The sequence below is a fragment of the Palaemon carinicauda genome, chromosome 22, assembly GCF_036898095.1.
Source record: "Palaemon carinicauda isolate YSFRI2023 chromosome 22, ASM3689809v2, whole genome shotgun sequence".
Classification (NCBI taxonomy): Eukaryota; Metazoa; Arthropoda; class Malacostraca; order Decapoda; family Palaemonidae; genus Palaemon; species Palaemon carinicauda.
This window is the reverse complement of record NC_090746.1, coordinates 9298545-9323544: the sequence shown is the minus strand read 5'-3', so window position 1 is coordinate 9323544 and position 25000 is coordinate 9298545. Positions and strand designations below refer to the sequence as shown.

Below are 25000 nucleotides of genomic sequence, written 5' to 3'. Positions count from 1 at the left end.
AGGAATCGAGTACAAATTGAGGCAATTTGTTATTGATATATATGAAATTGATCTTTATCAAGTACTAAGAGAGGGAGGAGTGAAAACAATTTTAGTTCAGAGGCTTTTTCTTCATTTTTAAAGCATGTAAAGAAATGTATACTTTCATTTGGTAAGATCATGTGCCAGTGATTGTCTAAATCTGGGATCCTCTCATGGTTGATGGCACTTAACAGGTATTAATCATTGGTTTAAATGCGACTTAGAAGAAATGCCAACGAAAGTTTTATTTTGTCTGCAGCAAAATGCCTTTTTATTCGCCTTTTTGACGGAAAGACTGATAAAATGTTTGCTTTCTCCAAATCCAAAGAAGAAAGAATGCCTCAGTCCGTCGACCCAGAGGGAGCAATAAAAATCCAAAACAAAGAGTATATCCCTAAAAGAGCTCAAACAAGTCTGGTGATTGGCAGAAGCATAACTGAAGTGTTTGAGATTTTTGAAGCAACGGGAGAAAAGGTAGCAAACATAACCAAGAAAACAGCTGCATTAGAATCTACAGCATACCGACCCCATCTGTAGAAGAAGAAAGAAGTGATTTTTAGTACTGTTTATCACCAAACTTGGAACTCGTCTAAGTGATAAAAGTGTCAATCATTTCTTTTCTTCGTTCATATTTCAACTAAAAATAGTTTGTAGTTTGTAGTACCAGCTATAAGCAAAATTTATTATTTTCCTTCTTTTGCTATTTTATCAAAAGAGCGATGTATGAATATATAGTTTTCTAGTTTTTAATTTTTTTCATATAACTTCCATAGAAGCAGATTCATGTAAGTGTACACTTTTCGGAGTCGTTTGAAGACGAACAGTCCTTTTTATTTAAGACTTTAGTGTTTTGTGATGACATTACTCCTACTTTTCTCATCAGTTTTATATTAAAAAAAGCATGTGATCTTATACAGTGATTACAATCCTTTTTATTAAAGAATTTGGTTATTTGTAATGAACACTGATAATTTTTCTCTCACCAGGTTTGTATTACAAAAGCATTTATTTGTATAAGATATTTGCATACAATCGTAAAGAGATGTGCCACTTTCTTGAATTATTTTAAGAGCAATAACTGCATAAAATAATGTGTTGAATCAGTTTAAATTTTTTGCTCGTTAATTTCATTTGAACTCTTCTCTTTTTTGCATTATATATTGCGGATATGTCTTTGCCAATGCTTTGAAAATAATCAAATGATCACGTGCTATAAGTATCTTGCAATATTTTATTCCTTAAGTTCATAAATAAATATTTTATAAAATCCATGGATATCCCGGGATTTTCCCTGGATTCCGGGAAAACACTAATCTTTTCTCGAAAACACTAATCTTTTCTCGAAATCCCGGGATTGGGAAAAGTGTCTGAAATTACAATCCCTACGACGGTGTTACCCCATACGAATGGGAAAAAAGCACGCTAAGGGAAGATATACATGGTATATATATATATATATATATATATATATATATATATATATATATATGTATATATATATATATATATATATATATATATATATATATATATATATACATACATACATATTTCTTCCTGGTCACGCTCAGCTATCCCCGGCCCTCGTCCATGGCGCGGAGGGAGTAGTCATACCCTGGTGAGAGGGGATGAGTGAACGTGTGTGTGCATATCTATCTAAATATTTAACCGTCATTTTTGACGGGTCGGGTACATGTCTATGTCTATTTTTGTATATGTATATATATTATATATGTGTATATCATATATATATATATATATATATATATATATACACACACATATATATAGATATGTGTGTATGTGTGTGTGTCTGTAAACTACTGTATACATGAATAGTTCCTGAGGATTCCAATCTCCTAAAAGACCCGCAATAACTATAATCCACACCGAACCCATTGGCTCCTCCTTTGTCGATATCGCTTTTCAGTATGTCAGACAATGTTCGTGAATAGAAGAAGACTGCCATGTATTACACATCTTCTGGCACCAAGATGTTGCCCGATTCACTGAAGATGCTTCGTTGACATTCAAAGGTTCTGGATTCTGGAATATCTTTGCTGATTGGGATTGATCCAGAAAGCAAATCTGAAAGACGTTCGTTAACAAACAACCATATTCTATTGACGGGTCCCCGTCTACATGAATCTGGAAAATCAAGTCTCGGAAACAGGTCTTTTGAAATTTTATTTTGCCGAATCTTTAGGAGGGGAATATGAGGAAATTCAAACGTAGCATCTAGATGGGTTTGCATAAGGAAAGCAACTAATTCAATTCCTCATAGTGTGGCGGGATGTCACAAGAACAAACCCCACACTCTTGAATCACTCTGACAAATTTCTCTTCAATAAAAACTTTCCCCTTACGTTATCATAAACTGGACTCTTAGACAAAAAGGACATAGAAACACAACATAAACCTTAATACTATATTTCTTACAAACTAAAATAATTCAAACCAAATTAATCACACTTAAACTATTTCTTACAAACTAAACCTAATCATAAACATACAAACTAACACCATTCAAATAAAACACTAACTAAACTTAAAATTAACCACACACCAACACCCAAATATGTGTTTATATGATATATTTTAATGACACCAACACAGCCGTCTACACACAGCAGAACTGTCTTTTACTGCACACAACCACAGCTTTGTGGTTAGCAATACACTGTGCGGTAATTTTCCGCAACTACCTCCCTGATTGGAGTCCTGGATATCATCATCATCATCATCATCATGCGTAATCTTGATAAACAGGCCAGGTCATCAACAGTTGGGCAATTCGAAAGAGCAGTCTAACACAATCAATTAAAGGCCAGGTCAGCCACTATCAATCCACATAAAAATATCCCCAAAGGAGGAATTACGGCTCAAAAAAATAAACAATCACTTCCAACCCTGGTCGAATAATATAATAATGTTAATAAAGTAAATCCAGCATTCACATACACAACCGCCTCTAGCAGCAGTCGAATAAAAAAAGCCATTCACCCAAGACATTCACCACTGTCGTAACCTAGCTAAAAACATAAAAAAACAATCTCATTTATACCAACAGTCTTTCTCACAACATACAATCAATACACTAACTACTTTTTGCTCGCTGTCACAATCTCTCTCTCTCTCTCTCTCTCTCTCTCTCTCTCTCTCTCTCTCTCTCTCTCTCTCTCTCTCTCTGGATTTGGCAAACAAAAAATAAGTAAAAATAAATGAAAACTAATCCTCCACATTCCTCCCCCCTTACTTTGCCAAATCCTACTACATTTTCACACAACCACTTACATTATTTTTTTCATTACCCAGTCACAGTCGGGGATGGGACCTCTGCTCCGAGTAACTGGGCCTTCATACACTCTTATCATTCACTTCTTCCTTATCACAATCATTGCTACATTAACACTATTCCTATCTAAATCCATGTCATCTAATATATCATGTACTATCCCATCTACCTCACTATCATCTGGCCCTAAAATCTCACTTATTTTCGTCAGCAATTCATCCATTTCATCAAAACCATTTTCTACTTTAATAAAAGATTCATTCATACTACCTATCATTCTCCTATCTCTCATTCTCGCATTATTCATTCTTTCTTTTACATAATATAACGAAAAGCCACACACACTATAAGTATCATTCATACTCAGCCACGTTTCATCTGTATTAATACATTTATCTTCCACACTCACTTGCACATTTACACCCGTCATACTTATTCGTATTCTTACCTATACCTATAAATTTCCCTTGCACTTTCTCCTCATTTAAAACTTTCAAACGCCTCTTTTTCCTATATTCAACTAACACTAATTGTTTATTTTCCAGCCCTAATTTCTCATGCATACTAGGTTCATACTTGCTCATTTCCAACCAATTATTCATCCCATTCTCACAAACATTGATCCTATTCCTTCCACACACACACAGAGGACTCGCCCAGCTAAACCCTCTTACACTCGAGTTTCCTGAACATCCTGGCTGGCCTAATCGCTTCTTTCTACAAACCCTAGCCATATGCCCATCTACACCATATTCAGAACATTTAGCACGCTGCTCTCTACACATCCTCGCATAATGCCCATTCTGACCACAATTGCCGCAAATCACATTCAACCGATTACTCCTACATTCACTTGCTATATGCCCAGTCATACCACATCGATAACACTTAACCACCTTCTCTTTCTTACACTCACTAATACGATGCCCTGTCTCTCCACACCTGAAACATGCTCCTTACGCCCATCTAAACTCATTCTTTTTATGTCCTACTTTTCCACACCTATAATAGTTCTCTTCACGGACACAACTACCTGACCTACCTCGCTGCACACTAGCACTCCTATCCCTCCAAACCTGATTCCCTTGCCTATACCCTTCATTTGTCCTTACAGGTATTCCCAAATTACTCGCCCTAACACTCCTATCTACTAAACTATAAGATACCCTCATCGGTCCTCTCATAACAGCATTTCTAAAACTAACACATTCCGGCACACTTTCCTCTTCCAGTTCTTACACTCACAGATTTGCTTTCTTTCATACACCTATCCAACTCGTAATCCTCAACTATCTCTAAAATATCATCCCATGTCAGTCTTTCTTTAGTCCACCTCATTTTCTCCTTCCGTTTCAAATTAATAAACTCAGCAAAATTCTCAGGTACAGTAGCCAAAAACTTCTTCATTAATTTCTTATTCTCATTTATGCCTTCATCCCCATACTTCTTCTTAGCTAACGTTTCTAACCTACATACATACATCGATATTGCTTCTCCTACATTCATTCGTGCTTCATCAGAATAATTTTTACGCTTAAACCTAACACTCCCTTTCATACGTTTTACCTGCTCAATTATTCTCTTTTTCACACTTTCATAATCAACATTCCCTACTCTCATTATCACACCATACATCGTCAACAAATACCCAGTCAAATATTCTCCTAACTCCCTAGCCCAAACTCTCTTACTATCACCATACTTATCCTGACAATACCTCTCATACTCCTTGAAAAACTCGTGTACATCCCCACTACTATGCTCATTGAACCTTTCACACCGAGGTAACTCTCTCATAAACACAGTCTTGCACACATCACGTTCATTCTCACTGCTCTCATCACTGCTAGAATAAAAGGAATCTACGTCAACACTTAAATTCCTATCCTTAACCATTCCCTTCTTACCCTTTTTCTTACCACTTTCACCCATTCATGATCATCCTCGCTCTCATCCTGACACTTTTTCTTCTCTTTCTTCACATCACTTTTACTTTTCTTCTCATTCTTCCTATCAAATTTCTGTTCATTCTTACTACACATTAAAAGTTCCTACACTCCTAAAAGGATAATTTTGTTTTGGTAATAAACAACAAATGTATTTCCTTATTATAATATTGCTATACATTCGTTCGCGTTTACGCGCCCGCACAGGCGTGTGTGTTGTGTATGTATATATACATATTTATATATGTATATATATATATATATATATATATATATATATATACATATATACACATATATATACAGTATATATATATATATATATATAATGGATGTATGTATGTATATATACTATTTGTGTGTATTTATATATATATATATATATATACACTATATATATATTCATATATTATATATATATATATATATATATATATATATAAAAACTTGAAGGTATGTGAAATATATATATTCGGAATCAGTACTCACAGTTATGGATCGTAAAACATCAAGTATTTTGCTAGAGAGAGAGAGAGAGAGAGAGAGAGAGAGAGAGAGAGAGAGAGAGAGAGAGAGAGAGAGAGAGAAACTCTTAGAGCAAGGATCATTACACTTCATGTAACTAAAAAAAGACTATTTCTTTGAAAAAAAAATTTTTTTTTCAAAACAATAATGAATATGTCGTGGTCAAAGCATAATAATTGTAATATTAATTTCTTTGGTTGTTGGTATTCCCCATGCTCTCCCAACATTGGTTTGTTTGGTTGACTAGAATATCAGCATGGCCACTTACGTTAACTTGGTTAATTGTGGTGTTATGTTTTATTATCATAAGCCTTTGTCTATAATTTGACTGCTCCTATATATACCTCCCTCAACCTTTGGCTTTAATTTAATTCTATGAGTAATACTTAATTTTTGATATTCAACTTTATTTACGTATTTTCACTAATCTAATTTGCGTCCTTTTCTTATATATGCTTTCATTTCTTTATTAATTTATCAATTTGTCTTTGCTGTTTCATTTTCTAAAAAATCATATGGCTTATTTTCTTTTTTTCATTTGATAAAAAAAAAATTCTTTGTTACCCTTTCTTCTGATGAAGTTTTCCCTTCCCAAAAATGTCATTTCTGGTTTAGAAAATGCTTGGTTTAAAGCAGAATTAATGAAATATATTGTTATTATTTTTATTATTATCATTATTATTATTATTATTATTATTATTATTTTTATTATTATTGTTATTATTATAAGCTAGGCTATAACCCTGGTTGGAAAAGCAAGATGGTATAAACCCAAGGGGACCAACAAAGAAAAATAACCCAGTGAAAAAATGAAACAAGGATATAAATAAACTGCAAGAGGAAGTATAAACAAGCAAAATAAAAGATTTCAATATAGTTTTTGAAGACACTAAAGCAAATTAGAAATAGAAACAACAGTCTTAGCTCAACAAGATTATATTTATTTAAACAACATTAAATTAGATGCCCTCGTTCAAATTAATACCAAGAAACTGTATATCCACAGCAATCTTATTTTCAAAACATTTGAAAACTTATCTGATTTCAAAGTGCAATAGTGGTATTTGGATAGATTATTCAGCCTGTCACTCCAAAAACGTTTTCACCTTAAAATTCTCTGGTAGGTAGTAGGTTGGCCAAGGCCCCAGCCACCCGTTAGGATACTAGCAATAGAGAGTTATTGGGTCCTTTGACTGGCCAGACAGTACTGCATTGGATCCCTCTCTCTGGTTATGGCTCATTTTATCTTTACCAACTCACACACCGAATTGTGTGGCCTATTCTTTATACATTCTCATCTTTCCTCATATCCCCTACAGCACTGAGATTACCAAACAATTCTTCTCTCAAGGGGTTAACTATTGCACTGTGTTACGACCCGTGTCGGGCCGTGGTGCAAGTTCTTATTGCAGGATAAGAGAGGTCAGTGTTTACAAAAATACCCAGCAGATAATTGGTCAGCGGAAATGAAAACACTTGGGAAAACTTAAGAATATTTAATAACAACAAAATTTAGAACAGTCAGCAATGTGACTACCGAACAATCAGAAATAATAATTAACAACTAACAACTACCAACTACCAATTAACAATTAACAAAATTCCCCAACGGGAAACACCACACACTCAACGAGAGAGAGAGAGTAATTAACAATTAACCCTCTACTGCCCAATTTTTTTTTTTTTAAGAAAATTTTTTTTCTCCCTTTTCAATAGTTTTATATAGCACCAATATATACACATATAATTTTGTTTTTATTATTTATGTTATTATTATATAATTAGAATTAGAGGACTAATTAGTCCACTCGGGCATCAGAACAGCCAATCCACTCCACAGCTTTAGCAGTAAAATTCTAAAAACATTGGTTATTATGAAACTACTTGTTTTCAATTTCCTTAATATTTCATTGTAGAAAGTTTGTACAGGAGTTAAGTGCACGAATGACAAAAACTAGATGCTTACTTATCAATATTTTAGGCGAAAGACTCAATAATCAATTAGAAATTTAGTGTTTAAAATTTTCACCATGTAATTTTCCTTGAAATCAGAATGTAATTGAATAATTAAGAATATTATGACCATAATTTCAATGATATATACTGATACATTTTTTACTTGCTTCTGTTTTGAATGGAACAATGGTACAAGATATAAAACTCCTTGTCATCTCATTTCCTACTTATGGTGCATGAAATTTTAGGAAACAGTTGTTATTCTTATTGAGACAAGTTCACTTTACATTTCATGCACAGAATATTTGTTTTTCCTTTACATTCTGGATTCTTGCAAATCCTCCCTACATCATCAACACAGGGGAAATGTCCTACAAGGTCAGATCGAATAAGCTTATCAAGAATTGCCTGTGCAGGTCGCCCAATCTTCCGTTTTTTACTTTTACCCTCCAGGCTTGATGGTCTGCCTCTGTTTAGGTTTCCTGAGGACTTTCCTCTTTTCATGAAAGCAAATGCAACTTTTAGTTTGAAGACTGCAAGGGGAAGGATATCTGGCTTTGGTATATGAATATTTCCAGCATCTCGTCGATATAGTAGCCAGCTATTTACTATTACCATATCAATCATGTGGAAAATAAGACGATGGTAGTATTTCTTGGACCTTATAGTTATCCTGTATAGGGAAATGAGGCAGTCAGCCAAGTCAACTTCCCCCATTGACTTGTTATACTGCCAAATAATGTCTGGGCAGTTTACATCAATCCTACACTTGAGTTTTCTGTCATACCTGGAGACCTTACTGACGAAATAGGCTTTTGCGAAAGTTGACACAATGTTCACAATTTTAGTATTGTACCACTTGACATAGGTAACCTCACATCCTTCACCTGTACTTCTTAGCTCTTCATACGAACCTCTACCTTTTTTCATTAAAGCTTTCTCAGCATCCTTCGAATTCTTTATTCCTGGCAAGCGAAGAACACGCACTGTTCCACAACACCAAATACCCCGGGTAGACAGGTGCTGCATTAGTGGCACACAGGTAAACCAATTATCAAAGAATAAAAGATGGTTGCAGTGTGTAGGGATTACTTGAGCCAAATGTAACACACTATTGACACTAGCACCAAGGTCAGGAACATTTTGGTCATCGACTGGATCAGTTTTCCCAGTATATGACAAAAAAATCATAGGTCATACCCTGACTGTGTGCAAGAACCTTAAACTTATACCCATATTTATGGGGTTTACTAGGTATATACTGTTTGAAACTGCTATCCCCCTTGAAAGGAGCAAGCTGTTCATCAATGCAAAGATTTTGAGTCATTGGTATTTGCTGAAACTTGCTTCTCAGTTTATCAACAAGGGGATGGACTTTGAATAATCTGTCCCTGTTTCCTCTAGGATTTGAATCGAGGATCGAATTATCAACCATATGAAATTTGGATTTTATTTCCTCCCATCTGTTACGACTCATAACATCTGCAGCAATTTCTCTAAGAGGACCCAGCTGGGTTGACCAATGCATTTTGATATTAGGAAGTTTACTTATTGAAAAATAGATACTCAAACCCAACAACCATTGTTCTAGTTCATTACGGTCAACATTTAGAGGTTTGTTTGGATTTTTTTGAATTGCATAGAGATTTGACTGTGCTACAATAATGTCCATAATGTCATCATCAAGGAAGTCACACACATACTGGAATGGCTGCCGTAGGTCATCATTGAATATCGGATCTTGGCCAAGATAATCATGTGATGAAGATATCTCAGAATCAGCTACCTTCCATGAAGTAGAAGAAAGTTTTGATTTACTTCTTACTTTCCTGGTAGAGGCTCCTGATGATAATGTTCCTTGTGTTTCTGAAGCGGCACTTATTTCCAGTACAACAGTCTCATTTTCATCAAAGGAATGAGGAGTATCCTCAATTCCGGCATCAAATGTGGATCTATCTTCAAGCACTGGAGCTTCACCATCTTCATATAAAAATAAATTAAGAATTAATTGAAGATAAATTGAAAACTATGTTCTCTCTTCCTCAGTATAGTCAACAGACCCTTTATTCTACATTAGGCTTAACGAGTTTCCATCAATTTCAGGTACCGATTATTTTTTTTTTTTAATAACAAAGCATTTCAAAGATGACAAAAAAATACTCTTGAGAACAATCCTACCAGTCTCCATATCTTGATGAAAGTCTTCCGATGTAATGGGTAGTTCATCATTATCATCAGCTTCCTCTGCACTTAGTACCTCATCTAGCTCAATTTCCTGAATGCATTCCAAATTTCTGGTAGCTAGTTTGTGCAGCCTTCTTCCACAGAAAATAGATTTTGGAATATCTAGTCAAAGAGGTAATGTAGATTGTCATAAAAAGTGATAATAGTGATGATGGTTGGTATGTAGTGGTTGGTGAGGTGGTGGTGTTAGATATTGCTTTAGCAGTGGTGATAGTGGTGGTAAGATGTTGGCAATGATGTAAAATAATAATATGTGTACATGACAATCTCTATATTTGAGAATATAAAATAATATATTGAAAGAAAACAAGGTCTTTCTCTGCTATGCCCAGTTGGACTAATTAGGCCTATAATTATCAACACTCCATGTTCCCAACTGTACTAAAACGTCCACTAATTAAAAACAATAATAAAACAGAAAACAAATAGTATTTACTTGTTACATTGCTTTCATAAGTGAGGAAATTTACCCCTTTATCAAGAAATAAATTTTAAGTACCTTTACTTACTTTGTATTTCATCCATTTTGAGCAAAAAATTATGGAGTATGGAGGATAAAATCAACACATCCTCACCCTCCGAAAGATTGTTTATTACTGGTGCTGATGTTGGTAATAATAGGAGGAGTCAGTGAGGAGGGAGATCTAGTAATAGGACGAATTAGTCAATGTGGGCAGACAAAGTTACCAACCTATAATAACAGCATTACACTTTAATTAGCGGACTAATTCGTCCGCTTGCGCAGTAAAGGGTTAACAAATGTCCCCAACGGGAAACACCACACTCTCAACGAGAGAGAGTCGAACATTTCAATAATTAACCTCACACACAAGAAAAAAAAAATATGTATTCTCACACTTTGGGGCTGGATGAAATCAGCCCCTGCTCCAACCAAGGTAGCGACTTCACTAAGACTCAGCTACCGTAGGGAGTGCAGCTCAGCAGGACTCATCATCAAAGGGAGGGAAATAGAGCCCCAACCCCAAAAAAAGGCAAACAATATCTCCTACCTGGCAACTGCCTCCCTACATGTCACCACGAGCTCCAAAGCTCCCATTGAAGCCTTATTAACAAAATCTTATGCTAATTTTACATAAAACAAAAATGCAGTAACAAGGCTGACGTCAACAAGAGCAAAAATTACGTTAATACATAATACCTTCTCCCCGTAGAAAAAAAAATGTAAACAAAAATTATTTTCTTATATATATATATATATATAAAAATGGAAATGCACCTGTAAAGTAAGAACAATAAGTATAATGGCGAAACAATAAACCTAAAACCAAACTGAAAGTACCCTTAAAGAATACAAGCCAAAAGCTTTATATAGCTTACCATAATTTTAAAGATCCAATATTAGCGTGCTTCGTCCAAAAAAAAATCTCCAATTTTATGGAAACAAACCTACCTAGCTAAACCTAAATAAACTTCCAGGTATACCCACAGACATACACCTTACAATACACCTGCATTATAGTCCAAAAAGTCATATATATTATTATACAATCTAAAGTCCTAGTATATTGGGACAAATCAATAATTAATTTAGGTGAACCTTTATAAAACACTAGTGTATACCACCTAAAGAAACCTCCTAAACTTTATCTACAAAGCTATCATTTAAACAGAACTACATCCTAACAAATTTTTTTTTATACAACCTCAATGGAGAAACGAGCAAGGCGGCGTATGAGAAGGATCAGGCAAGCACACTAAATTCTAGAAAGGGTATCAGGAATTTTGTTGTCAGTCCCTGTAACATGTTTTATAACCAAATTGAATTCCTGCAGAAAAAGGGCCCAGCGCAAAATCCTCTGGTTTGCTCCCTTCCGCTCGATGAAAACCAGAGGATTGTGATCTGTCCATATCTCAACCGAGAAAGAAAAATTTTTCACGTGCGGCTTGAAGTAGTTAAGATCTCAGATCAAAGAGAGAGCTTCCTTTTCTATAGTGGAGTAACGTTTTTCCGCCGCCAGAAGCTTTTTACTATAGTAAAACACAGGATGAACACCGTCCTCCTTTCTCTGAAAAAGGACACCTCCAATGCCGACGTCACTGTCATCTACTGCTATAATAAAAGGCTTCTGAAAATCTGGGGAAGTCAAAAGGGGTTTAGTAATTAATTCTGATTTAAGGTTATTAAAAGATTCTTCACACTGATCCGACCACTAGAACTTTTTTCCTTTTTCTAATAAACTAGTTAGAGGCTGAGCAAGATCAGAGTAATTACGCACAAATCTGCGGTAATAACCCGTCATGCCCAGCACTCTTCTTACCTCTCTAACATTACCAGGCCTTTTCAAATCTATAATTGCCTCGAGGTCACCTTGTTTTGGATCCACCTGACCTAAACCAACTTTGTGACCCAAATAACAAACCTTGGCCTGACCCAATTCACACTTAGCCAAATTAACAACTAACCCTTTAGACCTAAAGGCTTCAAAAACCTTACGTAACCTTAACATATGGATATCCCAGCCATTATAATATACTACCAAGTCATCGATATAAATTTTCACTCCTTTCAAACCACAAATTACCCTATTCATGAGCCTTTGAAAAGTACATGCAGCATATTTCATTCCAAAAGGCATAACCTTACACTCGCATAGGCCAAACGGAGTGACAAATGCAGATATTTCACAAGCTTGGTCGGACAATGGAACCCGCCAATAACCCTTTAAAAGATCCAGCTTAGTAATAAATTTGGCAGAACCAATCCGATCCAGACAATCATCAATACGAGGGACAGGAAAAGAATAATTTTTCATATTGGTGTTCACTTTACGGTAGTCCACACACATGCAGAACTTACCGTCTTCTTTCTTTACTAATACAATAGAACTCCAAGGACTTACAGATGGTTAAATAAGGTTATGTTTCAACATGTACTCTATCTCCTTACTGACCAAATCCCATTTTACTGGTTTCAGCTGGTAAGGATTCTTCTTCACAGGGGAAACATGACCTACATCAATGTCATGACTTAAAATATTTGTCCTACCTGGAGCATCCTGAAAAAGACATGCAAAGGAATAAATTAAATTAAGCACATCCTCCCGTTTGTTAACATTTAAATGATCTCAACTACTTTTTAACATCTCCAAATTTTGCATATTTTCAACCAAATGCATCTGAAGGAAACTGACACCCTAACTTGTCAAAGTCCTTGGGAGGCACAAATACCACAGATACAGGCTCGGACACTAACGCTAATGGATCACCTTGCTTACCAATATGAAGTTTCAGACGATTAACATGAAATATTCTACATTTACGGTTTGAACCGGGAGCTTCAATTTCTTAGTTAACCTCTGACAGTTTCCTCAAAACCTTCCAAGGGCCCTTATATCTTGGTTCGAGAAAACTATCCGGGTCCATACTCGGCACAAAAACCAGCTCCCCAGGTTCAAATGAACGTACCTTTACCTTTTTGTCAAAGTTGTTCTTCATTACTGGCTGGGACCGTTCCAAATTTTCCCTGGCAAACTTCCAGGCACTAACCATTCCTCCCTTCAAGTCTTCCACAAACCTTTTAACCCTGGATAGGTACGATGGGTCGTTTGCGACCCCGAGCGTAAAAAAAAAACAGGTTTTTCTCACGTGACTCACCCCCGTGACTGAATTTGTGGGTGATCGACCTGCAGGAGGTGTCTCCCCTACACGCTCTAGTAGTGTCCAGATGTGCATTGCTGTAGCTGTACTCCTTCCCCGATTTCTGAGACGCGTCGGGGTCGTTCGCGACCGAGTTTACCCTTCTAAGGTAGTTTGCATAATTATCAAAGTTATTACGTATTATGAAATTGTCGTAGAATGGTGCAACTTGTATAGGTTATCAGTTGTGGAAAGTCTTGGTGGATTGTTTGGCTACCATGTGCATGATTTTTTTTTTAGTTAAAATGTCGTTCATCACCACGAGGACCATTTTACCGCGAGTGCCCCTTTTTCATTTTTTTTAATTTTTTTGCCAAGTCATTTTTCCGTAAGATATTGCCAAATAGGGTCGTAAAACTTTTGCTTGTTTAGTGTTGGAAAGTGTGTCTAGATGATCTGGCTACCCATGCATGACTTTGTTTTTGTCAGATACGACGTAGTTATTGGTATATTGGGTATTTAACTGCGGTTACCAATTTCTGTTTTTTTTCAATATTTGTAAAAATTACTACGTAGTAAGGAATTGCCGTATATTATTCATTTTTTTTCATGTTTATGTGTTAGAAAGTGTGCCTTGATGGTTGGGCTAACACATGCATGTCTTTTTTTTTTATCTGAGATGCCGTATATTAGAATGTCGGGCATTTTACCGCGAGTGTCCCTTTTTCATTTTTTTTCATTTTTTTGCCAAGTCATTTTTCCGTAAGATATTGCGAAATAGTATCGTAAAAATTTTGCTTTTTTAGTGTTGGAAAGTGTGTCTAGATGATCTGGCTACCCATGCGTGATTTTGTTTTTGTCAGATACGACGTAGTTATTGGTATATTGGGTATTTAACTGCGGTTGCCAATTTCTGTTTTTTTTTCAATATTTGTAAAAATTTACTACGTAGTAAGGAATTGCCGTATATTATTGATTTTTTTTTCATGTTTGTGTTAGAAAGTGTGCCTTGATGGTTGGGCTAACACGTGCATGTCTTTTTTTTTTATCTGAGATGCCGTATATTAGAATGTTGGGCATTTTTCCGCGAGTGCCCCTTTTTATTTGTTTTGCATTTTTTTGCTTAGTCATGTTACCGTAAGGAATTGGCAAGTAGTGTCGCAAAACTTATATTTTTATAGTGTTGGAAAGTGTTTCTAGATGATCTGGCTACCCATGCCTATTTTTTTTTTAGCCAGATATGGCGTATATATAAGTATGTGTTCGATTTTCCTGTGATTGCCATTTTTTCGTTTTTTCCCATTTCTTTCAAAATTACTACGTACTAAGGAACTATCACAGAGTAATATTTCATTTATATGTTTATTTGTCGGAAAATGTGCCTTGATGGTTTGCCTAGCACGTGGCTGAAATTTTTTTTCTTCTGAAATGCCGTATATTAGAATGGCCATTTTTCCACGATTGCCCCTTTTTATTTGTTTTGCATTTTTTTGCTTAGTCATGTTACCGTAAGGAATTGGCAAGTAGTGTCGCAAAACTTATAATTTTATAGTGTTGGAAAGTGTTTCTAGATGATCTGGCTACCCATGCCTATCTTCTTTTTTTAGCCAGATATGGCGTATATATAGGTATGTGTTCGATTTTCCTGTGATTGCCATTTTTTCGTTTTTTCCCATTTCTTTCAAAATTACTACGTACTAAGGAACTATCACAGAGTAATTATTCATTTGGATGATTATTTGTCGGAAAATGTGCCTTGATGGTTTGCCTAGCACGTGGCTGAATTTTTTTTTTCTGAAATGCCGTATATAGTGTTGGAAAGTGTTTCTAGATGATCTGGCTACCCATGCCTATCTTTTTTTTAGCCAGATATGGCGTATATATAGGTATGTGTTCGATTTTCCGGTGATTGCCATTTTTTCGTTTTTTCCCAATTCTTTCAAAATTACTACGTACTAAGGAACTATCACAGAGTAATGATTCCTCTAGATGTTTATTTGTCGGAAAATTTTGTTTACTTTTTTTTTTGATTGAATATCATCAAATTTTTTTAGCTAAAATATTATATTGTTTTACATTTTTTTTTTTCGATTTTATTTCCCTTCAAAAAAATTTTTTTGGGTCAGAATTTTAATTTTATAGTCGTAAAATAATCGACAATTATCCAGCAACCCACCATACAATTTTTATGCATATCCAATAATAATTAGATTAGTAAATAACACCTTGAAATTGACATACCCTTCCTACATTTCAAGTGGCAGATTAGGGAGTCTGAGTCAGTGTGGTTGGCGGCCATTTTGTGGACATATCCGAAGCGTAAGCTGCCCTATCTATATATATTCTTATTCCCTATAGAATTTGTGATATTTTGGTATATTTTTACCTGCATAAATATCATATTATATATTAAATATATGTATTTTTTTACGAAATTTCTAAGTACTCAAAAAATTACCTTTAGATATGGCCCCTGATATAAATGTAATTTACAAAATAATGAAGATTTTTTTACATATTTCTATTTTAGGATAACATATGTTTATTCCCTAAAAAAATTAGCCACTTCCTATTTCATTTGGGTACCCAAAAAAATTCATGAAATTTGGACAAATTTTTTTAGCCAAAAAAGTTACCCTTTTTTTCTCATTTCAGATCTTCACCTCCATGGGTCTGACTTCATCCAAAATACATCAAGATGTGTCCTAAACATTCAAGAATCAATTCCTAAAAGGATTTGTGTATATATGTATAAACTTTTTTTATGAATTTTTATGTCAGGTCTTTTTTTTTTCTACTTAATTTTTTTAAATATTTATAATAAATAGTTTTTCTGCAGATGAGTAGTATTTATCTTTACAGTTGTTTTAAGCATTCATTGAAGTTTTTTTGGCAAAAGAAAAAAGGAGGTTACTGCAAAAACTGATTTTTCAAGAATTTTTTTTGGCGTCGGGGTCGTTCGCGTCCGAGTATACCCTTAAAGGGGTGTCCGAGGAGCGTACCTATCCAGGGTTAATATTTAATTGCTCCTGCCGGTTGGATTTGAACATTTCAAAAACAATTTCCAATGGTCCACGAGCCTTCTGCCCAAATACCAACTCGAAAGGAGCTACACCAGTGGAAGAGTTAGGGTTATTCCTGATAGGAAAGAGGGCAAAAGGGAGGGCTTTGTCCTAGTCACTATCATGATCATAACAATATTTTTATCAGGACAGACTTGAGGGTTTGGTGGAACCTTTCCACCACCCCTTGACTCTCCGGGTGATAAGGTACGCTGGTAACGTGTTGCATGGCCAGTTTAGCACACTTACCCCTAAATATCTTACTTGTGAAATTTGTCCCGCAGTCGGTCTGAATTACACGAGGGAAACCATACCTGGAAAAGAAATCCATTAATTTTCCAAAGACAACTTTGGAAGTAATACACCTCATAGGTATAGCTTCAGGAAAGCGAGAGGCTCTATCCATGATAGTTAGTAAATATACGTAACCTGTTTTAGTTTTGGGTAAGGGACCTACCACATCAGTTACTAACTCAGAAAATGGATCACCTATAGCAGGTATGGGATGCAACGGGGCTTTAGGGTCCCTTGATATGGTTTCCCCATATCCTGACAAGTCTCACACTCTCTAATAAACTGCTTCACACTCAATTTAATTCCAGGACACCAAAAATACCTAGCCAGGCTATGAAAAGTTTTAAACACACCCAAATGACCTGAAAAAAAAATTAGTATGAGCTAACTCCAAAACAGAATTTCTGAATTGAGAAGGTACCACAATCTGTTCCACCCGATCAGTTTTATTCAAATTATCAGATGCGGGATGACTAAACCTATATAATAAGCCCTTTACAACTCCAAACCTAGGTTTAATCAGATCCTCAGCATCGCCCAAATCAAAATTAAATTAATCTTTTTGAGCTTTAATATAAGCAGCTCTGTCCCAATCAAGTTTTATATTAACTACATCACAGCAACTACTCTCTACTGGGCCGGGCCTTAAAACATTTAACTCTGCACTACTTAACATTAAGTCATCATCGCTCTCCACATCAAGTAAATTAGCAGCTTTTGCTGCGGTCCGAGTCATTACAGCCACGGGACTAGCATTTACTGATAATATAGGGAACAGCTCCCGTCCTTCACTATCCAGCATATCATTTCCCAAGATAGCATCAATACCCAGGATAGGTAGACTATCCACCACAGCCAACTCAGTGACGTGATCATATCTTGGAAAAGGCATACGGACATTAACCAAAGGAGCGGACACAACTGAATCCGGAAAACCTCCCAACAATACAAAATTTCCAGTATATTTTTCAAAACCATTCAGAGCCCTCTTCATGACTAACAACCGGTCAGAACCAGTGTCCCTAAAAAACTTCACCTGGAAAACACGCAAGGCAAAAATCAACTTTCCAGGCCACACATATTTGTCATACTTGAGTCATGATTGGGGATTAGGAGCATTAGGCTTACTACTATTTACTACACTACTACGATCTACTACAGGTCTGTCTACAGGACTACTGCTACTAACCTCTGACTTATTATTAACCAATGCTACATGACTTTGATTATTGCGCTGTAGGTACATCCTACGAGCATTACACTGGTTTTGGAAATGCCTGGTCTTGTTGTACCAAAAACAGCTTCATTTACAGCCTGAGCTTCTATTTCCATTATACCTGTTATTTCCCCCACCTGGGAAGTCGTTATTAGCAAAATCTTTAGGGGGAGGAGGACATCCTTGGACTCTACCCACATCCCTATCACTTGAAAAAGAATTAGAATTAATATTCTTAGGGATATGGGGAGTTGATGAGGAGGTTCCCCCTCTTCTACCACTATTAGGGGGAGAAAGATGTTTGATTATTTAGTCTTATACGAAAAACTACCACTACCTGGACGGTGAATCAATACAAATTCATCCTCTAACTGTGCGGCACTACTCAATTTCACACTTTTTACCTCCTCCAGGTGAACTCTCAATTCCCTGCTACAGGCCTTCTTAAACTCCTCAAGGAGCAACAGTTCACGTAGCGCAACGAAAGTGACTATCCGACAACTTTTAGCCAGTCGTCCAACTGTTCCTCCTTGACGCGCGCAAACTCCACGAAAGACTGGCCAGGGTGTTTCATATGGTTGTGAAACCAGAGGTGGTAGGCCTCAGGGACCAAGTTGTAAGACTTTGAAATGACTTTAAAATTAAGAGTTTCACCTTCTGGTAGTCCCGAGCCACTCCCTCCTCCAAGGCATTATACACCCGCATTGCCTTGCCCACTAACTTACACTGTATTAATACAGTCCACATTTCTGCGGGCCAAGGCAATCGGGAGGTCACACGCTCAAATGCCTTGAAAAATCAGGGACATTCTTTTCGTCAAACACTGTCACCAATTTTAGTGCAGCACCTATATTAAACCGATCTTGGAAGGTATGTTTAGGGGAACTTATCAAATTGGCCCCCTGAAACCTAGCCATCTCTATATTTAATTTCACTATCTCCAACTCATGACACCTTACCCGCTCATTCTCCTCAAACTCCATTTTTCGCAACTCTCTGCATTTGCAAATCAACTAACCTGAAAAGTTCAGCTGGATCAAAAACAAATTCCTCCACTTCGTAAAACAAATAAAAAAAATTCAGGGGAGAAAGGCAACACTAAAACAATAAAAATAAATATTGAAGAGTACATCCGAGTGTCGCTCCACCGACCAAAATACTGGATACCCTGAGCTCTCGATCTTGTCATGGTCGCCAAATATATTATGACCCTTGTCTAGCCATGGTGCAAGTTCTTATTGCACGATAAGAGAGGTCAGTGTTTACAAAAATACCCAGCAGATAATTGGTCAGCGGAAACGAAAACACTTAGGAAAACTTAACAAAATTTAATAACAACAAAATTTAGAACAGTCAGCCTTGTGACTACCGAACAATCAGAAATAATAATTAACAACTAACAATTAACAACTAACAATTAACAATTAACAAAATTCCCCAACGGGAAACACCACACTCTTAGCGAGAGAGATTGATTAACAATTAACAAAATTCCCCAACGGGAAACACCACACTCTCAACGAGAGAGTCGAACCTTTCAATAATTAACCTCACACACAAGAAAAAAAAAATATGTATTCTCACACTTTGGGGCTGGATGAAATCAGCCCCTGCTCCAACCAAGGTAGCGACTTCACTAAGACTCAGCTACCGTAGGGAGTGCAGCTCAGCAGGACTCATCATCAAAGGGAGGGAAATAGAGCCCCAACCCCAAAAAAAGGCAAACAATATCTCCTCCCTGGCAACTGCCTCCCTACATGTCACCACGAGCTCCAAAGCTCCCGCAACTGCCTATGTTGAGAATGTGTTGACAGCAGTGTTTCTCCATCGTCCACCTTGAAGCTGGGATTCCTACGTCGGCGGACCGCAGAAGGGAACACACAGGAATTGCAAATCACCGCAGATGGCTGAAATGCACCTGGTAAAAGCCGTCAAACGTTGGTGTCGCAATCTTCAGAAAAGCTCACATAAGCCAGCGGCTGCAGTAGGTCCAAGGAGCGTCGAGCTCGAACTGTCTCTTCAAACAATTGAGTTCTTGCACGTAGACACAGGAGTCTCTTCTCACCAAGGACTCGAAAAACACAGAAAAGAAACAAGCGTTAAACTAGACACTTATAAATCTTTAAGCGAGCGGGGAGGAGTTTAAAACAGCACTACAAAAGAAACGAAATTAAATTTACAATTGAAGGCTTATTAACTAAATCTTATGCTAATTTTACATAAAACAAAAATGCAGTAACAAGGTTGACGTAAACAAAAGTAAAAGTTACGTTAATACATTATACACTGTAATTGTTCAGTGGCTACTTTCCTCTTGGTAAGTGTAGAAGAGACTCTTTAGCTATGGTAAGCAGCTCTTCTAGGCGAAGGACACTCAAAAATCAAACCATTGCTCTCTAGTCACGGGTAGTGCCATAGCCTCTGTACCATGGTCTTCCAATGTCTTGGGTTAGAGTTTTCTTGCTTGAGGATACACTTAGGCACACTATTCTATCTTGTTTTTCTTCTTCTTGTTATTTTTATAGTTTATATATGAAATATTTATTTTAATGTTCTTATTCTTAAACTTCTGTTTTAGTTGATGTTTTTCTTTATTTCCTTTCCTTACTGGGCTATTTTTCCAAGTTAGAGCCCTTGGTCTTATAGCATCCTGCTTTTCCACCTTGGGATGATAATAGTAATAATAATAATAATAATGATAATAATAATTATAATAAAATGATAATAATAATGATGATGATACCCAGTTATGGTTAATAATAATAATAATAATAATAATTATATGATGATAGAATAATAAAATAATTAATAATTAATAACAATTGATAATGGTGATTAATAATAGTAATTAATAAATGAAATAATAATAACAATTAATAATAATCATAATGATAATAATAATAATAACAATAATAATAATATTGATAATAATAATAATAACAATAATAATAATAATAATTGATAATAATAATAATAATAATAATAATAATAGTGATGATAATAATAATAATGATAATTATAATAATAATAATGATAATAATAATATTAAATAATAATAATTATAATAATGATAATTATAATGATAACAATTAATAATAGTAAATAATAATAACAATAATTATGATAATAACAATATTCATAATATTAATAAATAAGTAATAATGATAATTAATAATTAATAAAAATTAATAACTAATAATGATTAGTAATAATAATAATAATAATAATAATAATAATAATAATAATAATAATAATAGTGATGATAATAATAATAATGATAATTATAATAATAATGATAATAATAATTAATATAATAATATTAATAATGATAATAATAATAATAATAATAATAATAATAATAATATTAATAAATAAGTAATAATAAGTAATTGATAATCAATAAGAAATTATAATAATAATTAATAATAATGATAATAATAATTATCATCAATAATAATAATAATTAATAATAATAATTATAATAAAAATGATAATTAATAATAATAAACTATGATCAACCCCCATCCTTTATCATTCGGGTACATCACTCTAGTATCTAATACCTAAAGAAATACACGTTTTCTATGGCTTCTATGATGTTAGGATTAATGAAGAAGGATCCGCCCTGAAACAGTTTCCAGAAATTGCTATCCTTACCCCTTTCCAGTGGTAGGAGAACTGTTTAAAGAAAAATTACTGGAATTCGAAAGATCTGCAGTTTTGTGATGACACAACGAACCAAGCAAGAAACTTTCAATGTTAATGAAAATCAAACCTTACAATTCGGAGAATTCAGGAAGGAAGACGGAGAAGTTCATACATGATTATTAACTCATATTTACTGACTTACAAGTTAAGCATTATAAAGGAATTAGCCAAAATTAAACTAGGTTTTGGAGCTCATTAGCCAGAGAGACAAATAAAATCATTTGGTATTTTTGTGGGTTTAGCTCCAGGACAAACCTTTAAGAGATATACTGGGTGAAAATTGTAATACCCTGAACTTGAAAAAAAAATGTATACTGAGTATTTGTTTATATCATAAGCTTTAATTAATTTTATTAATTTATTTTCTTAATCCTTTAATCTCTCCTTATTTTGCATTTATAGATTATTGTATGATAGTTGTGTGATTGGTTTTTGAAGATGAAGTGAAACCAAATGTTGTGAGAATACAGGTATGGTTGATTATTTTGCATTACGCATCGCTGAATGGCCTTTGATCCCCCAGTGCTTGGCTTAAGGCCTAAAATTAAATTCAGTTCCATTCAGATCAAACTGGTAGCATTGTATTATTCTGCCATATTCTGAACATGATAGATAAAAGGATTTTAGCTGCTACTCAGATGTACGGTCATGGAATTATATTATTATTATTATTATTATTATTATTATTATTATTATTATTATTACTTGCTAAGCTACGACCCTAGTTGGAAAAGCAGGATGCTATAAGCCCAGGGGCCCCAACAGGGAAAATAGCCCAGTGAGGAAAGGAAAAAAAGGAAAATAAAGTATTTTTAAGAACAGTAACAACATTAAAATAAATATTGCCTATATAAACTATAAAGGCTTTAACAAAACAAGAGGAAGAGAAATTAGATAGAGTAGTGTGCCCGAGTGTACCCTCAATCAAGAGAACTCTAACCCAAAGCAATGGAAGACCATGGTACAGAGGTTATGGCACTACCAAACAAGATGTATGTTTATTTTGAGAATATTACGTTTTTAATAAAGTAAATTCAGATAAAGGGAGTTCTAGAAATCGACCATCGCTTGCGTTGATTATTATTATTATTTTTTTTTTTTTAATAGTTAAAACAACGATTAGTATAAGATTAAGTGCATGTATATTATTAAATAGATTGACGTCTTTGCCAGTACGCTTGCTAACAAACTGAAACCCAAAATAATATTTATTTTGGAAAGTTAGAATTTAGATTCCTTTAGTCTAACGCATAAGTATAAGCAAGTTGTGGTGGCTGAGGTGGTAACGTCCCTGACTGGTAAATGCCAGACTGGGATTCAAGTCCCGCTCAAACTCGTTAGTTCCTTTGGTCGCTGCAACCTCACCATCCTTGTGAGCTAAAAATGGGGCGTTTGGGGAGCCTATAGGTGTATCTGCTGAGTCATCAGCAGCCATTCCCTGGCCCTCCTTCGTCCTAGCTTGGGTGGGGAGGGGGCTTGGGTGCCGATCATATGTATATATGGTCAGTCTCTAAGGCATTATCCCACTTGAAAGGGCAGTGTCATTGCCCCTTCTGCCATTCATAAGCGGCCTTTAAACATGAAGGCATTTATTTCCCTTTGTTATTCAGGAAATAAGAAAAATAATAAGAATTGATGAAACATCATTTGTGTGATACAATCACCCTTTAGGTAGAATAATTTAAATCTTTTAGCTATTATATATTCTCCAATTCCACAAACTGAATGATGATTAATTTATATATTATTATATATGATTATCTCTATATCTCTCAGGAAACACCATACCAACAGCCCTTCTTCTTTACCTAAAATATCGGCCGTTTTTCAACGCAGCTTTCAAAGATGATTACCCATTGAAACAGCACGATGATGAAAGCTTATACCTCAAGACAGTTTCTAATCCAACCTACATGAAGTCACTAGAAACTGAGAGGAGGAAGAAACATAAAAACAAGCTGGCAAGACGTAGAGACGGCATCGCTGGAATGGAGATATCGAAACACTTACCGGTCATGAGAGCCCAAAAGAAGTTCATGGTAAATAAGAAAGAGAAAAAGGATTCTGAAAATAGCATATGGAACATTACTGTGTAAGCGTTTAGATTCTAGAGCAAAGTAATTGATTCTTTATCAATATATCAATAAGTTTATTGAATAGATCATTTTAGTATTCAAAATCTGGTTGATTTCTGTTTCTAGGTCATGAAAGATTGTATTAAAGCAAAAATTTAATGCAAAAGGTTTCAAACAGCACTGTTTTTAATAAATAACTTTAAGCCGTAACTTGAAGACTTCTGCACAATAAAACTGGAAATACACCTCATGTTTATTTAATCTAGAAAACTAACCTTGAACGAAATATGTAATGCATTAGGATTTTATAACAGAAGAGTAATTAACAACTTGTTTTAAAAAAATTCTATATAGTCTCATTAATCATCAATGATATCAGGACAATGATACTTCGAAGTCATTATCATCGACATACCAAGTCGTTTAATAAATCATTCTTTTTCTATATTTATTTTACCTAACCAGAATTTGAGGGCGTATGTGTGCGCATACAGTAGATATGTATTATGTTTATATCTGTATATTTGTATTTAATGGTAGTTTTAGGTTATTTATAAGAAAACTCGGTTAACAGGAAAAAATAACAGTGTTGATAGTTTTGAGTTTCTGAAACAAAGAAAAATAGAGAGTTTTTGGGAATGTGCTGGGAAAGAAATTCGAGCTAGACATGTATTTTGGAAAGAAATGAAACTTTAGAAAGAGATTTTGCTAGATTATTTATAACAAAGAGAAGGTGGAACATCAAATTGGTAGGTATAAGCTGAAAAGAGGAGTGCAAGTGGTATATCTGATGAGTAGGTTGAAGATTAAGTTAGAATTAATTTAAATTTGAGTTACGGACAAAATAGTCAAATTTTTCCTCCGACTTAATACAAGTTAGAATTATCATAAGTATTAAAAAAATTTTGAAAATGAAATTAGGTTATGAATGCACACATAGAGAGATAAGTTAGTAAGATCGTTTGTGATTATGAGAATGGAAAATTAGAGGGAGTAAAATTGACGCACAGTGGGATGAGAAAATGTGTGTAAATGACCATGAACCAAGTGGAAAGTTTTTA

The 25000-nt window shown here is 34.9% G+C and overlaps 2 protein-coding genes across 2 annotated transcripts in view; one reads left to right on the top strand and one right to left on the bottom strand.

Annotated features, from left to right (window-relative positions):
• The window catches only part of LOC137616760 (alpha-N-acetylglucosaminidase-like), a 511993-nt gene extending 488033 nt beyond the window's left edge, over nt 1-23960 (top strand). The window contains exon 19 of the mRNA XM_068346760.1: nt 23641-23960. Coding sequence (XP_068202861.1) covers nt 23641-23960 — 320 coding nt within the window. The remainder of the gene's footprint in view (nt 1-23640) is intronic.
• Nucleotides 8008-19984, bottom strand: LOC137616726 (piggyBac transposable element-derived protein 3-like). Its single transcript, XM_068346730.1, is given in 7 exon segments — nt 8008-8928; nt 8930-9723; nt 9922-10089; nt 12896-13004; nt 17701-17818; nt 18278-18436; nt 19914-19984. Coding segments are annotated over 7 exon segments (2340 nt in total).
• Nucleotides 23961-25000: the final 1040 nt, after the last annotated feature.